General features: G+C 42.0%; 1 protein-coding gene across 1 annotated transcript in view; it reads left to right on the top strand.

Moving 5' to 3' along the window:
• The window catches only part of efl1 (elongation factor like GTPase 1), a 124,351-nt gene extending 117,118 nt beyond the window's left edge, over positions 1-7,233 (top strand). Inside the window, exon 23 of the mRNA XM_053322686.1 lies at positions 6,688-7,233. Within this exon, the coding sequence (XP_053178661.1) occupies positions 6,688-6,876 (189 nt within the window). The 3' untranslated portion in view covers positions 6,877-7,233. The remainder of the gene's footprint in view (positions 1-6,687) is intronic.
• Positions 7,234-13,904: the final 6,671 nt, after the last annotated feature.

The following is a 13,904-nucleotide window of genomic DNA, read 5'->3' as shown; positions in this document are numbered from 1 at the left end:
GCAGTGTGTGTGTGTGTGTGTGTGTGTGTGTGTGTGTGTGTGTGTGTGTGTGTGTGTGTGTGAGAGAGAAAAAGAGAGCTTGTTTGATTCCTCCAACAACGCAGAATATTTAAAGCTTTGTCATCCAGCTCATCTCTCTGCATGTCTCATGATCCCTGTTACCTCACGCTCCTCCGTTCACCGTCGCACAAACCCTGTGTGTGTGTCTATGTGTGTGTGTGTGTGTTGGCATTTCGAGTGTGTTTGTGTAGTTTTTACTGCCAAAGCAACTAGTGTCTTTTTCCAGAAGGTTTGATCAAATAGACTAATTATCCAAGTGCCAGCAAATGAGTGTGTAGTACACAGCACAAATGTCACACACACACACACTCATGTATTTTCACAGTTAGGGCAGGGCTGTTTTTATGCATAGGCGAGCTAGGCGGCTAGTTTAGGGCACCACCAGCTGGGAGGCTGCCAAAGAAGGGAAGTGGAAATTTGTGTAATTAAGTTGAGGCGTCCACTCTACAGTGCTGCACAAACCACTGACAGTCCTACAGCAGTCCAACCACAATGTACACATTTCTTACCAATATACACACATACAGAAATATAGAAATGAATGCTGTGGCAACATTATACTGAACCTAAAGTATGATGGGATACATATTTATCCTAAATAGAAGTCACAGAGTTTTGTTGTTGTCATCTTTTTGTATTTACATTTTCATTCATGTTCCATACTGCTTATGCTCTAGAGCAGGGATGTCAGACATAAGGCCCGCGGGCCAGGACTAGAGGTAAGATCTTAAGCCCGAGTCCGAGCCCGAGTCCGAGTCCGAGCCCGAGTCCGAGCCCGACCCGGCCCGATTTTCGGGCCAGGTCGGGCCCAAAATGTCAATTATTACGTTCTGGTCGGGTCGGGCCGGGCTTCTCTCTCGCTAACTTTTTTTTAATAAATATATATTTATGTATTATGTGTACTAAAACGATGTATGAATATTAAACAAAGGAATGCTTGTTATAAAATAAATCATTTGGATAAAACAGAGAAGGCGCTGTATGGTAATTGCTATTTAACTACTAAACAGGAGCCACAGAGGCAGTGGCACCTGTTTCACGAGCCATTGCTGACTGAAGTCTGTAATAACCAAATACACGGCTCGGGATACGCGCGCGCTTTACGCAGTGCTCAATGCCAGATGTTCAAGAGGACAAGACCCGAGACTGAACTCCCGCACAATACGCACTTTACACTGAGATGACCGCCCTGGACCACCTACTTCAGCAGGTCTGACTTCTCAAACAGCAGCTGGTCCAGAAACATGTATGAATAGATTCATCCGTGCGCGCAGTCTCCAGCGGAGGATTTTTAAAGTCTGTTCCCGCCTTTAGTAACGAAGACTATAGTGAACCTGCTGCGCTCTGGAGGCTTTACCCCGTGTATCTCAGATGCCCTTCCTTGTGATCTACAATGAAGCCCAGAGACCTGCTCCTGCTGCTGTTCCTCTCCTTGTCAGAGAATATGCATCTTACAGTCTTGTTTAACTGGGAGAATTCGTTACAAAAGACAGGCTTTAATTTGTTATCATTATGCACAGGCATCGTCACAAATGGGATCACACAAATCGCAACCAGTCCCTTTTCCCGGAGCAGTGCTCTGTCCGGCTCTGACTGACGCATCCCCTCCCTTTCCTCTTCCTCCTGAGTCCTCACAAATAAAATATAAAATTTCGGGTTTTTTCGGCCTCGGGCCTGCAAATCAAGTTAATTGATCGGGCTCGGGCCGGGTCGGGCTTTAATACCGGCGGGCCTGGGTCGGGTCGGGCTGGATTTTTTAGGCCCGATCTTACCTCTAGCCAGGACAGGCCCACCAATGGGTCCAATCTGGTCCACTGTAGAAATGTGCAAAGTGTGAAAATTGCAGTAAAGTAATTCTAATTTTTCTGCTGATTCAGAGATTTGGTTTTTTTTTCCCACCCTGACCAGAATCCACTTGTCTGAAAAAACAGTGAATAGCCTACATATCATATTTAAACCATTCATATATTGAATAATCAGGAGCGTTTATATAGTAAAGTTATAATATGTATATTATATATTATTTGGACATTATTATACAATGGTTTTACTGGTCCAGCCAACTTGAGATTGAATTGGATTGTATGTGGCTTTTGAACTAAAATGAGTTTGACACCTCTGCTCCAGAGGGTCGATGGGGGCTGGAGCCAATCCCAGGTGACACTCTGGACAGGTGGCTGGTCCATCACACCGCATCAATACATTTTATGACTCAAAAAAAGAGTGACAATGTGTCAGTGGGAGTGTTTAAAAGCTGCAGTCATACACACAAGAAACACATGTCATATGACCTACATTCATCCAAACCACTGACATGCTACATGATGTCTTTCTGAGTTCTATCACTTATCCTAAAATGCAACAAAGTTTGATGTTAATTTGAAATAATACTTACTCAGTATAATAAGAATGAACACAGCAGTGAATAAATGTCCTGATTAACAATCAAATGACATAAACAGGAAAGTGTGTACATGAGAACAGATACATAATGAATCCACCTGTATTAACAAGAGTATGGCTGATGGTAGGAAGCAGTCTGAGACTTAACATAGCTGAAACTGCTCCTGATGTTCACCAGGTTAGCTGTTGACTGAAATAAACATTTCTATTTTGTCAAAGTTCAGGTTTTTCAGTGTGTCTAATATATAATCACACACAGTAACAGCTTCTACTTTAGCATTAGCCTCATTAACAAGTCATTGAGTCTTACATTTGTTTCTTAAATATCTCCACTTGCTTGATTAATAAAGTTCTACAAGCTCCAATCATAACTCTCTATGGTCTATAAAAGCGTGTGTGTGTGTGTGTGTGTGTGTGTGTGTGTGTGTGTGTGTGTGTGTGTGTGTGTGTGTGTGTGTGTGTGTGTGTGTGTCTGTGTGTCTGTGTGTGTGTGTGTGTGTGCGCCTCCTTGTCATCAGTTTAACCTCCACACGCTGACCTCTCAGGCCAGCTCATTGTCCTGCTGCTCATTGTCTTTACCTCATTAAAAGTTTGTCTGCCTGATTTCATTTATCTGCAGACGCGTCCTCACAAAGAGTTAGTCCTGAACCACCCCCCCCCCCCCCCCTTCTCTCCCTCTCTCTCCCTCTCTCTCTCTCTCTCTTCAGAACTCGCCTGCTGCTTAGTGCTGATGTCAGCATTCCTCCTGACAGCAATTTGATATGGCCAGGATATTGGATTAACATATGAATGAGCACAGAGGCAGCAGGAGCAGATTTTGGAGCGTTGTATTGTTGTGTGTATTGTTGTGTGTATTGTTGTGTAACTGGAGGGTTAGTGGCTCCTGTGGGGACGTTTACATTAGATTTCCATCAGAATGAAGCTTTTGTTCAGACGCACACTGAAGAATTGTGTGAATGAGTCTCGTATTGATCAGCCAAAGCCTCTGTGTGAATGTGTGTATTATATATCATCGTAATGCCTGATCAATATACTTTACAGTTATTGCTCATATTATCAGATGATTTAAGTAAAAAGTAAATGTGAAACATGTTTGAGGTGCTTTGAAAACTGTTTCCATTACATCACTTGTTGATCAGTCAGCCTTGGCAGGGATTTATGTATAAAGTTACTTTTTTTTTTTTTGAATGTCTCACACTCCACATATTTAGTTTGAAAAAAAAAAGAAGGAGGAAACAATGAGCATCAGCCAATATATTGTCATCACATTTACGAAACTCTCCAACATCGGTTTCAGAAATAGTTTGGACTCTAACTTTTGGATTGTGTTTCTCTCAGCTGTGTACAGGCCAACATGCACAAAGGTTTGATTTGTGTTATATCAAAAACAAACCTTAACCTCAATACAGATGGAGTGTAACATTGAAGCACACATCTCTCTCTTCAGAATGGCACTGGATCAATCAATGTGATCAGACCAGTGCAGACAATCATCATCCAGGCTAAAGACCTGCAGTTTAGAAGATCACAGTGCAGATCTGGTAGAGCAGAGGTGTCAAACTCAACTTCATTTAAGGGAGGAAGGTGGGACGGATGAAACGGAGGAAAGAAAGATGGAAGGAAGAAAGAAAGGAAGAAAAGACAAGAAGGAAGGAAGGAAATAAAGGAGGAAGGAAGGGAAGATGGAAGGAAGAAAGAAAGGAAGAAAAGACAAGAAGGAAGGAAGGAAGAAAGAAAGGAAGAAAAGACAAGAAGGAAGGAAGGAAAGAAAGGAGGAAGGAAGGGAAGATGGAAGGAAGAAAGGGAGAAGGACAGATTGAATCAAGGAAGGAAGAAAGAAAGGGAGCAAGGACAGATGGAAGGAAGAAAGAAAGGGAGCAAGGACAGATGGAAGGAAGGGAGAAAGGAAGAGAAGACAAGAAGGAAGGAAGGAAAAGAAGAGAGGAAGGGAAGAAGAAAGGAAGGACGGACAGATGAAAGAAAAGAAGGAAGGGAGGAAAAGAACACAGGAAGGAAAGTGGGCCGGTTCTGGCCAGCAGGCCGCTTGTTTGCCACCCCTGTGGTAATGTGTGCTCCAGTTTTTTTAAGGAGGCCATTCACAGCTCACCATCTCCATTCTATACAATCACCTGTTGATATCCAAGCCAGCTACATTCACTTACTGAAGGATGTGACATGTGGTTGAATGCCCTTTAAAAAAGGGAATTCAAATATGAATTCAGAAATTTGGGACAACTCTGCCTCCGGTTCCTCTTCCTCTTGGTCCATGGGTTCGTCCTTAGAACTTAGAATTAAGCTTGTTTCCTCAAATGAATCAGGAATAAAGTCTAGAGTTCTGTGAGCCAAAACTACAGAAGAAGAAGCACTTTGTTATGTGTTGTTATATTCTGATATGGTGACACACGCTGACACACGCTGATACACGCTGCTGCTCTCAGATGGTACCAGCCTACCAACCAGTCAATCAAGCACTTGACTGTTGGATACCCCCTCCCTCCTCCCAATGCCCCCCTACCCCTCTCTTCCTCCTCCTCATTCCCCCTCTGGATCCCATTGTACTCCAGCATATGCCGGTCACGTGCACCGTGTGTGTGTGTGTGTGTGTGTGTGTGTGTGTGTGTGTGTTGTCTCTTGTAATCCTCCCAGTCGTTGTAACTCCCTCTCTGCCATCTGTCCCAGTGAAACCAGAGCCAGGTGCAGGAGCCTGCTGCCTGCTGCATGCGCTGATACTGTAATTGTTCTTTGTGTGTGTGTGTGTGTGTGTGTGTGCGTGTGTGTGTGTGTGTGTGTGTGTGTGTGTGTGTGTGTGTGTGTGTGTGTGTGTGTGTGTGTGTGTGTGTGTGTCAGACCCCAACAGTCATTTCTTCAGTTGGTGCACTCTAGAAACAGAAGGAGTCATGGTGCTGAAACTAATAATCAATCATTTTGATTGATTAGAGATGGGTGAACAACAGTTTTCTAATCATTTCATTATGAAAGTCATGAATCTGTTTTATGATCAGGATTAGCAGTTTCTCTCTGTTTATGTTCTAGTTAAATCATTATCTTTGAGTTTTGATTGTTTGGACAAAAGTCTAAAAGTTCTATCAACTTTTGATTTCTGACGTTGTGTAGACTGAACAATGAGTGAATCAATCAAATAAATAATCAACAGATTGATAAATGATGACAATAAGTCTCATGTTAGTGTGCACAGAGCTGGAGGCAGGACATGGTTAGCCTACATTAGCTTAGCATAAAGCCTTAAAGCAGAAGGAAACAGTGAGCCTGCTTCTAGAGTGGGAAAAAAATCTCCTAACACCTCTGACCTGGTCTGGATGGACTGTTTATGAATCATCACCCAATTCTGAAGTTAGCCAACTTCATTTCAACTTATTAGCACAGGTTTGACATGTTTTTGGAAATGATGGTGAATAGACCACATTGAAATGAAATTATAGCTCATTCTCAGTTAATGTTGTTGAGGAAGGACAACAGGAGGGATACAAATAAAATAAATGAAATCTAGTGTAAATAAGTGTGTTTCTGTTATAGTTGTTGATAGTAATGTAGGTTACACAGGCTCTCCTGTATATCTGTATGTGTAAAAAATCAACCTTTGGAAATGTTCTGTGTGCATGTTGATCTATCTGCAGCTTAGACACACTTAATATATATGTAGACTCCAAATCATGAATGAAGCTGATATTGGAGAGTTACAGTTTGAATATAAACAGAGAAGCCACAGCAGATCATTACTGGTAATAATGTGGTTTGGTGTAACAACTTCATTGTGAAATCCAATGCATTATATCTGTGGTTACAATAGTAACATCAGTCATATCAGAGTCATGCTAGCTGTTTCTTTATGCTAAGCTAGGCTAACCATGAAACTAATATCACTCCTCTCATCTCACTCTCTCTATACACACATTAAAAAGGTTGTGTGAGGTCATGCAGCAAATACATACAGCAGCTTTATCACTGTATGTGTGTGTGCCCTTAAAGAGTGTTGATCTTCATCAGCAGTTAAACACTCCTTTATTCAGCTATTTCATCTTTCATCAGTAGAATCAGAGCATATCTAAATGTTGATAAAGCTTTTTGTCAGTAGAGAGAATGAAGATCTCTGTCACAGTCACAAGAAACAAGCTGATTAGCATCACATGGATGTTATATATGAATGAAGGACACCTGATGTTGTCTCATCACATTTCTATCCTTCTCCTCCTTCCTGTGTCCCAGGTGATCAGCAGTAATCCGTACTGGGTTCCCACCACCGAGGAAGAGTATCTGCACTTTGGAGAGAAAGCCGACTCGGCCAATCAGGCTCTGAAATACATGAACGCTGTGCGCCGCCGCAAAGGCCTGTATGTGGAGGAGAAGATAGTGGAGCACGCAGAGAAACAGAGAACACTCAGCAAGAACAAGTAGAGAAGATCCTCACAGCACCAGCGCACACACACACACACACACACACACACACTGTGCTCTTCCATCACTGACATTCATGATCTCTTGCAGAAGGACAGATGTGCGTCTTCATCACAGCAGCAGTCAAACTGCAGCTGCACTCTTGCTGTTTATTCAACAGTCTAATTTGACTCTACACATATTTTCAATTCTTCATGAATAAGCCTGAATAATATGTTCATAATGAGAATACAATATTATCATGAAGTCAGACATTTTTTTCATGAATACATTTGTTTTAATTTGTTTCAAACTAAATAACTATTCAGGCATAAATATGAGATGTGCAGTAAATATTGGCAATTTTTAGTGTTCTATTCAGTGATAAATAAATGAAATGAATAAATGTGTTGGGTCAGATTCTTCATCATTGTGTTGTAGCTTAACTCTTGTTAGGAGTAAGATCACCACATTAAGTATATGATACAATACAAATAATAATGGGTTTTTTTCATATATTCTCCAGGAAAGTCACATCAATAATAAAACACTTTTCTTTTATCAATATACCAAATTGTGTTGTTTGATGCACACATTGAAAATATAAATAAAGTCAGGTGAATGGAGACGGTTTAAAGTCTTTGAACAACAGGTGAATAATGATGATGTGAAAGTATAGACATACTTCATATATTAAGAATAAAGTTCCCATTAATAAATAAATAATTTATACATTTACTAATTTACTGTTAAGGAAATTCCTATTTTGTCTACTGAATGAAATAATGAACAGACTCATAAGTAGTGCTGATGTGTGTCTCCTCTCTGCTTCAACCACCGATTCAAAACATGAGCATTTATGTTCAGGTATCATTTCATCTCATCAAGTCATAAAAAGATGCTTCAGATCTTCCTTCTCACTAAAGATCATTGACCTCTTTAGTCTTTATTTGGGTCCTCGTTATCTTCCACAAAGCGGTCGCTGCTAGTCTTCCTGGGGTCCCACTCCAAAACTAAAACAAACAATAAATTAAATCACAGTGTCAGCATATAGAAAAAGGAAAGACAAGCCAAATATAAAAATCCGAAAAATAAGTGAAAATAATTGTGAATATGAAACAACTTACAATGAAAACAAAAATAAAGTTGTACAACAAAAAGAGAAATTTTGATATCAATCAAATCGATCTTTATTTATATAGCGCCAAACCATGACAAAAAAGAGTTTTTCTTATAATATTATGATTAATTTAATGCTGATATCACTACAACTATATCGTCATAATATCATTTATTCTAAAAATGTTGTGATCCCACCAGGTTTTCAGTGTAAAGTGTGTGTGCTGTACTTTAGTGTATCACAGTGAAAACCCACAAAGGAAACAGTAAGGTTTTCTTCCATCCTCGGATTGTTTTGTATAATGAACACAAAATGTGATAACAGTAATAAAACCAATGTGGATTTCAAATCTCACAAATGCAGAAACAGATGATTAGCTTGCTGCTACAGCTGTAGTTAAGTTAAGGGAGGTAAATGCTTTTCACAGCTGCTCTGCACTTCTTCAACGCTTCATTTATGCACTAATGCAATCAAACCCTGCATCACCATCTGATGTGTTCACATGTCACACTGTCTAGTCTCCTCCTCCAGTTGATAGCCTCGTCCCGGCGTGTCCACTGACTGCTAATGGCTGCCGAGCTCCTCCTGTGAGACCTCAGCTAATGCCACGGCCGGGACGGGCTCGTCTCGCATCATAGACTCAGTTACAGTCATGCATAATTGAAAAGCCCCCCTCCCCCTCCCCTCCACCCCGTTCAACAAAATCCTGCAGTTTTGCTTTAGTCAAGTGGCTCAAATTAATTCCACAGCGCCCCCCCCTTCACCTCCTGCTTTCTTGAATTTTATTACGCGGACCCTGAAGACGGCGTTTTCATTTTGGAAAACACAAACATGGATGATTTTGGGAAATGAGAAGAGTTTTTAATGATTAGAGAGGGGAGCTCTGTGCTCTCTATACACAACCTGACTTCTACATCTATATGATCTCATGTCGTCCTCGTGCTGTCCTCCACACACAAACACAAATAATGACTAATGCTTCTCAGAGCTGCACTGACCTCAGCTCGGTATAATGAGGAATCTGCTGTCACATCCTCCTCCCAGCTCTCCTCACACCTCCAATTTTCCATGAATCTATTTTTTATTTCACACCTCATATCCACCCACTCAACCCCCCCCCCCCCCCTCCCTCATTCCCTCCCCATCAACAGACCAGTTGGTGTCAGATTGACAGTTTATGAAGCAATCACATGTCAAACAGACTCTCTTGTTCACTGCTAACATGATGAAGAAAAAGATATTTTGCAATGTTTTGGTCACTATTTATATTCTAGAGCATTACTTATTTATTTTATACTGGTCCTTTATGCAGCCCCTAAGATTAACCTGTGTCTGCAACAAGCTCCTGTAGCTCCTGTCTCTTTAAAGCCTCCATTCGGTAGACTCAGTAGACATCCACTGGCTCCGGAGGCTACATCAACAAACAATAGTAGCAGGATTTCACCACTTTTTTCTCATTCTTTACTTGAAATGTCAACTTCTCACATACATCTGTTTATGTTGGAGCTGAATCAGATATTGCACTTCATACTACAGAATAAACAGCAGGTTATGGGCGAGCTGGAGAAGAAAACACAGTCCTGGCAGTAGAAACCAGAGGAACTAGAGGCTGCAGATGTTTGTGCTGCCTACACCAGCATTAAAAGTTCAACTGAAGAGAACACAAGCACAATGATATACAAAAGCTGCAAGTCTGCACACACCCGAAATTAAGTTCATCAATGTATGTGAGTCCTGTAGGTGTGCTCTGTCCAGAGAAGATATTGATTACTGTCAGTAATAAGTGTTGAGTAAAGCCAGCGTCAGGTGATGTTGCTTTGGGATTGGTTGTGAGGACTGAGGAAAGTGATGGAGATTGGACAGATTAAGTGTAGTTAGTTGTGTCGATGTAATGGAGGAGTTGGAGTTGGAGTTGGATAGGAACACAGGGATGAGATGGAGATCGGGGACGTGAAATTGTTAGAAAGTACAAGTCCAGAGCCTCTGCAGCTGCTAAGTATTCCAGCTTCTTTAAGAATGTTTTGTATAGTAGTATAGTTTGGATGCAGATGGGGCAACTGTGGTTCAGGAGGAAGCGCAGGTCTTCTACCAATCGGAAGATCGGCTTTTCGCTTCCCGGCTCCTCCAGTCCACATGTCGATGTGTCCTCAGACAAGATACTGAACCCCAGATTGCTCCTGATGGCTGCGCCAACAATGTATGAATGTGCTTTGACTGGTCAAAAAGACTAGAGAAGTGCTTTATAAGTACAGTCCATTTACCACAGATGATTATTGAGGTTGTAAAGATCTGAGGTGGAGTACAGTGGCAGCATAGTCCGGTTGGAGAATGTTGCATGAAGTTAGCCTTAGCTTATGACCAAGAGCTGGGTAACAGCCAGGCCTTACAATCCTGCTTAAAGTTTGGAGGTCCACCTGGTGCAGCAGTGGCTGGCAGAGAGAAGCAATCTGAGAGCACTCCAGGACAAAGACGATCCCAGCAGGTTAAGTAGTACCCCTTTTCCACCGACCAGGAGCTAGTGCTGGTTCGGAGCTAGTGCTAGAGCCAGTGCTCAGTTGGTGCTTGGTTGCTTTTCCACCGGCAAGGAGCCACGCGATTACGTCACTGTATAACGTAGCCAGCACACGCCTTTGAAACACTTCCATGATTCACCAGTGAGAGGCAGCAACATGGCGCAAGGCATCTTGCCTGCCGGAAACGAAGAAGAAGAAGAAAAAGAAGGAGAAGAAGAAGAAGAAGGCGACAGCTCTGGCTGTGATGATAAAAATAGTACTTTTATCAACAAATGTTTAACCCTCTGTAAATGCCACGCTAGTCAGCTAATGAATGTTAACCCTGCTAGTCTGCTAATAAACGTTAGCCCCGCTAGCCGGCTAATAAACGTTAACCCCGCTAGCCGGATAATAAACGTTAGCCCCGCCCGCAGCCCGCTGATGTAATCGGTTCTTGCTTTAGACCAGCAAAGAGTTGGTTCTTGCTCTGGCTCCCGTTCTGAGGCTCGGGGCTGGAGCTTTGGCGGTGGAAAAGCAAAGAACCGGTGCTTAGTCAGGCTCTGGCTCCGAACCAGCTCCAGCTCGGTGGAAAAGGGTAGGAGAGTTGGTGCTGGCCTGAAAGGTTGAGCGCTCTGATAGCAGGTCGACAAAGTGGCGGGTAAGACCATGAGCAGATCTGGAGTCTGGGTTGGAGGGTAATCGATAAAAGCTTGCAGGACAAACTTAACCGTTGAAGTTATATCATCAAATACGTTGATCAAACAGCAGAACTTAGGCTCAGAAGCAGAGCAGCAGCCATAGGGCAACAGGACCTCCATCTTTGAAGGATGATGATGTCAGCTACTTCATCTTCATCAAGCAACCAAGCATACATTTACATTATATCTACATCATCATTTAAACTGACTGAGTCCTAAATGAGTTCTCCCTTAAAGTTAATAAAAGTAAGGTAGAACTTTTAGTTAATATTCCATGCATTAAGTCAGAGGGCTTTCCTCTCTCTATTCTCTCCTCTCAGATGTTTCCTGAGGACAGCAGTCTGCTGTTGATCAATGTAAACACTCTCCTCCTTTTTTCTTTCCTCCCTCTAATCTCTCTTTCCCCCTCCAAGCTTCCCCTGTATCCTCACACACCCACACGTCTGAGTAAAGAAAGCAAAGATCAAGATCAGTATCTCAGGCTGCGTGATTGTGTGCACAGAGGTAACATGAGAGCAAGAAACACACACACACACACACACACACAGAGGAAGTGTGACGCTGATTGATGAAGGCCTTATGTGTCATAGCTTAGTCCAGGTGTCATGAGGTGGAGCTAAGAGGGGCCAGTCAGGGGTCAGACAGAGGCAGCTCTAAGCAAGACCACCACACACACACACACACACACACCCCTCCAATGTGTGTGTATGAGTGACTGTGAGTCTGATTGAAACAGGAAGTGAAGTGGCCTTAGCTGTGATCTGACCGAGTGGTGCTTAAATGGAGCGCCCCTACCACACACACACACACACACACCTACTGCTGTATCTGATCATATCAGTGTGTATCTGATAAATACAATGTATGTTCCTTTCTATACTTCCCACTTACTTGCTTGTGTGTGTGTGTGTGTGTGTGTGTGTGTGTGTGTGTGTGTGTGTGTGTGTGTGTGTGTGTGTAACCTCACACTGATGTTTCCTCCCTGAGCTCCACATGGCTCATTTACAGGCTGTACAGCTGTGAAAAAAGGGCCTGGGGAAAGCTAACCCCCTCAGTACACACACACACACACACACACACACACACACACACACACACACACACACACACCTTAAGCAGTCATAAGCTTCTTTTACCTTTTGTGTTTGTAGGTAACTCACAGAGCAGTGTGGTATATTCTGTCTGTTTTGCACCATATGTAAAATGAATCCACTCTTTTTCTCTCCTCTGGTCTTTTCTGCTCTTCCTGTTGCTCTGCTGAAAAGCTTCATATTTTCATGCTTCTTGTCACACACACAACCGTTAAACAGTTCAACCTTTTTTGAAAAATAAATATTTGCTTTTATCAGGATTGTAAAAATGTAAAGATTTGATGTCAATCCCAGTCTCTGTTTGGAGACAAAACACTGGATGCAAATCTGGGGACAATCTGCTGCTCTGGTTCATTCCAAAGTGTAAAAATACACCTAGCAACACTTCTAAAGTTCATCAATTAAAAGATTTGGCTGGCTTTCTTACAAGTACTGTGTGTGTACCCAAAGCTCTGTGCTGTAAACCTTTAAATTAACCATTAAAAAAACAATAAAACTGCATCAACAAACAGTTCCCTTAACAGCTTCACCAGCTTGTTGTGCTCCATATCACAACCTCTCAACTTTGTGCTACATTATACATTTCTGATATGTACAACCCATGAACCCATCTTAAAGTATTTTTCTGAATATTTCTAATAAGGTTTCTATAAGATGTGTTGTTGGTGACTGTGCACTGAATCAAAACACTACTATAGACAGAGAAGAAGTAGGAAAAAAAAGTCACTTCCTTATTCCCCTGCTGAAGACAGAAGGGTGAGGGGGAGGTTTTTTGCAGCATCAGCATGGACAGTAAAAAAAAAAAAACCCTGTTCCTGTCCTCACTCCATCAGGTTGTAAAGCCAGTAGAAGCTGTTGTGAGTGTGCAGTAGTGCAGTAGTGCAGTAGCAGGCTGCTGTCTGTCTCTGGAGGTGAGACGAGACCCGGCTGGAGGCTGCCGCTCTCAAATTAATTGTCTTTGTTTCCTCCGAGCCGAGCCGAGCTACCTCTGCCATTACCTCATTCACCCCCCCCCCCACCCCCACCTCTACAGCACAAAGCACACTGACTGTTATTGAGCTGAGGAGGAGGAGGAGGAAGAGGCCCAGTGCTCACTCTGTATGTGTGAGCAAACTTACAGGACTGTTAAAGGGTCAGTTCATCCAAATTATAGGTTTGAGATATTTGTCTTGGAGATTTGGCTCTAACCAAACACAATGCAGGTGATTGCAGTGTTAAATATCATCTGACAGCACAAAAACTAAATGACAATCTCTGTACTGTAGACGTTTTAGTAATTTGGATGAACTGATCCTTTAAAAATCAGGACAAAGACTTGAAGCAGTAGTAAACAGACACTGTAGAAAATAACAAATACATCTTCTGAAAGTGTATTAATTTTGTCATTTGTGGTTATATAGATGAATACCTTAGTGCAGCAGTAGAGACCAAGTATTGTTTAAAAACAGCAGCACAGTAAAATACTGAATATTTTAGAGAATAAGGTGGTTGGTACAGTGTTGGACTATTAAATTATGAATCACTTCTTTGTCTTATTTCAAAATCAGGCACTAGTGTCACTGCTCACATACCTTCCAGTATGTAGAGCAGTAAGTAATGCATCACTGTTCATACTGCTTCACTAATATATTCAGTGTGACTCTGTTTC

This window comes from Scomber japonicus, chromosome 1 (genome assembly GCF_027409825.1).
Source record: "Scomber japonicus isolate fScoJap1 chromosome 1, fScoJap1.pri, whole genome shotgun sequence".
Lineage (NCBI taxonomy): Eukaryota > Metazoa > Chordata > Actinopteri > Scombriformes > Scombridae > Scomber > Scomber japonicus.
Note: the sequence above shows the minus strand (reverse complement) of the source record. Positions and strands in the feature narration are given on the sequence as shown.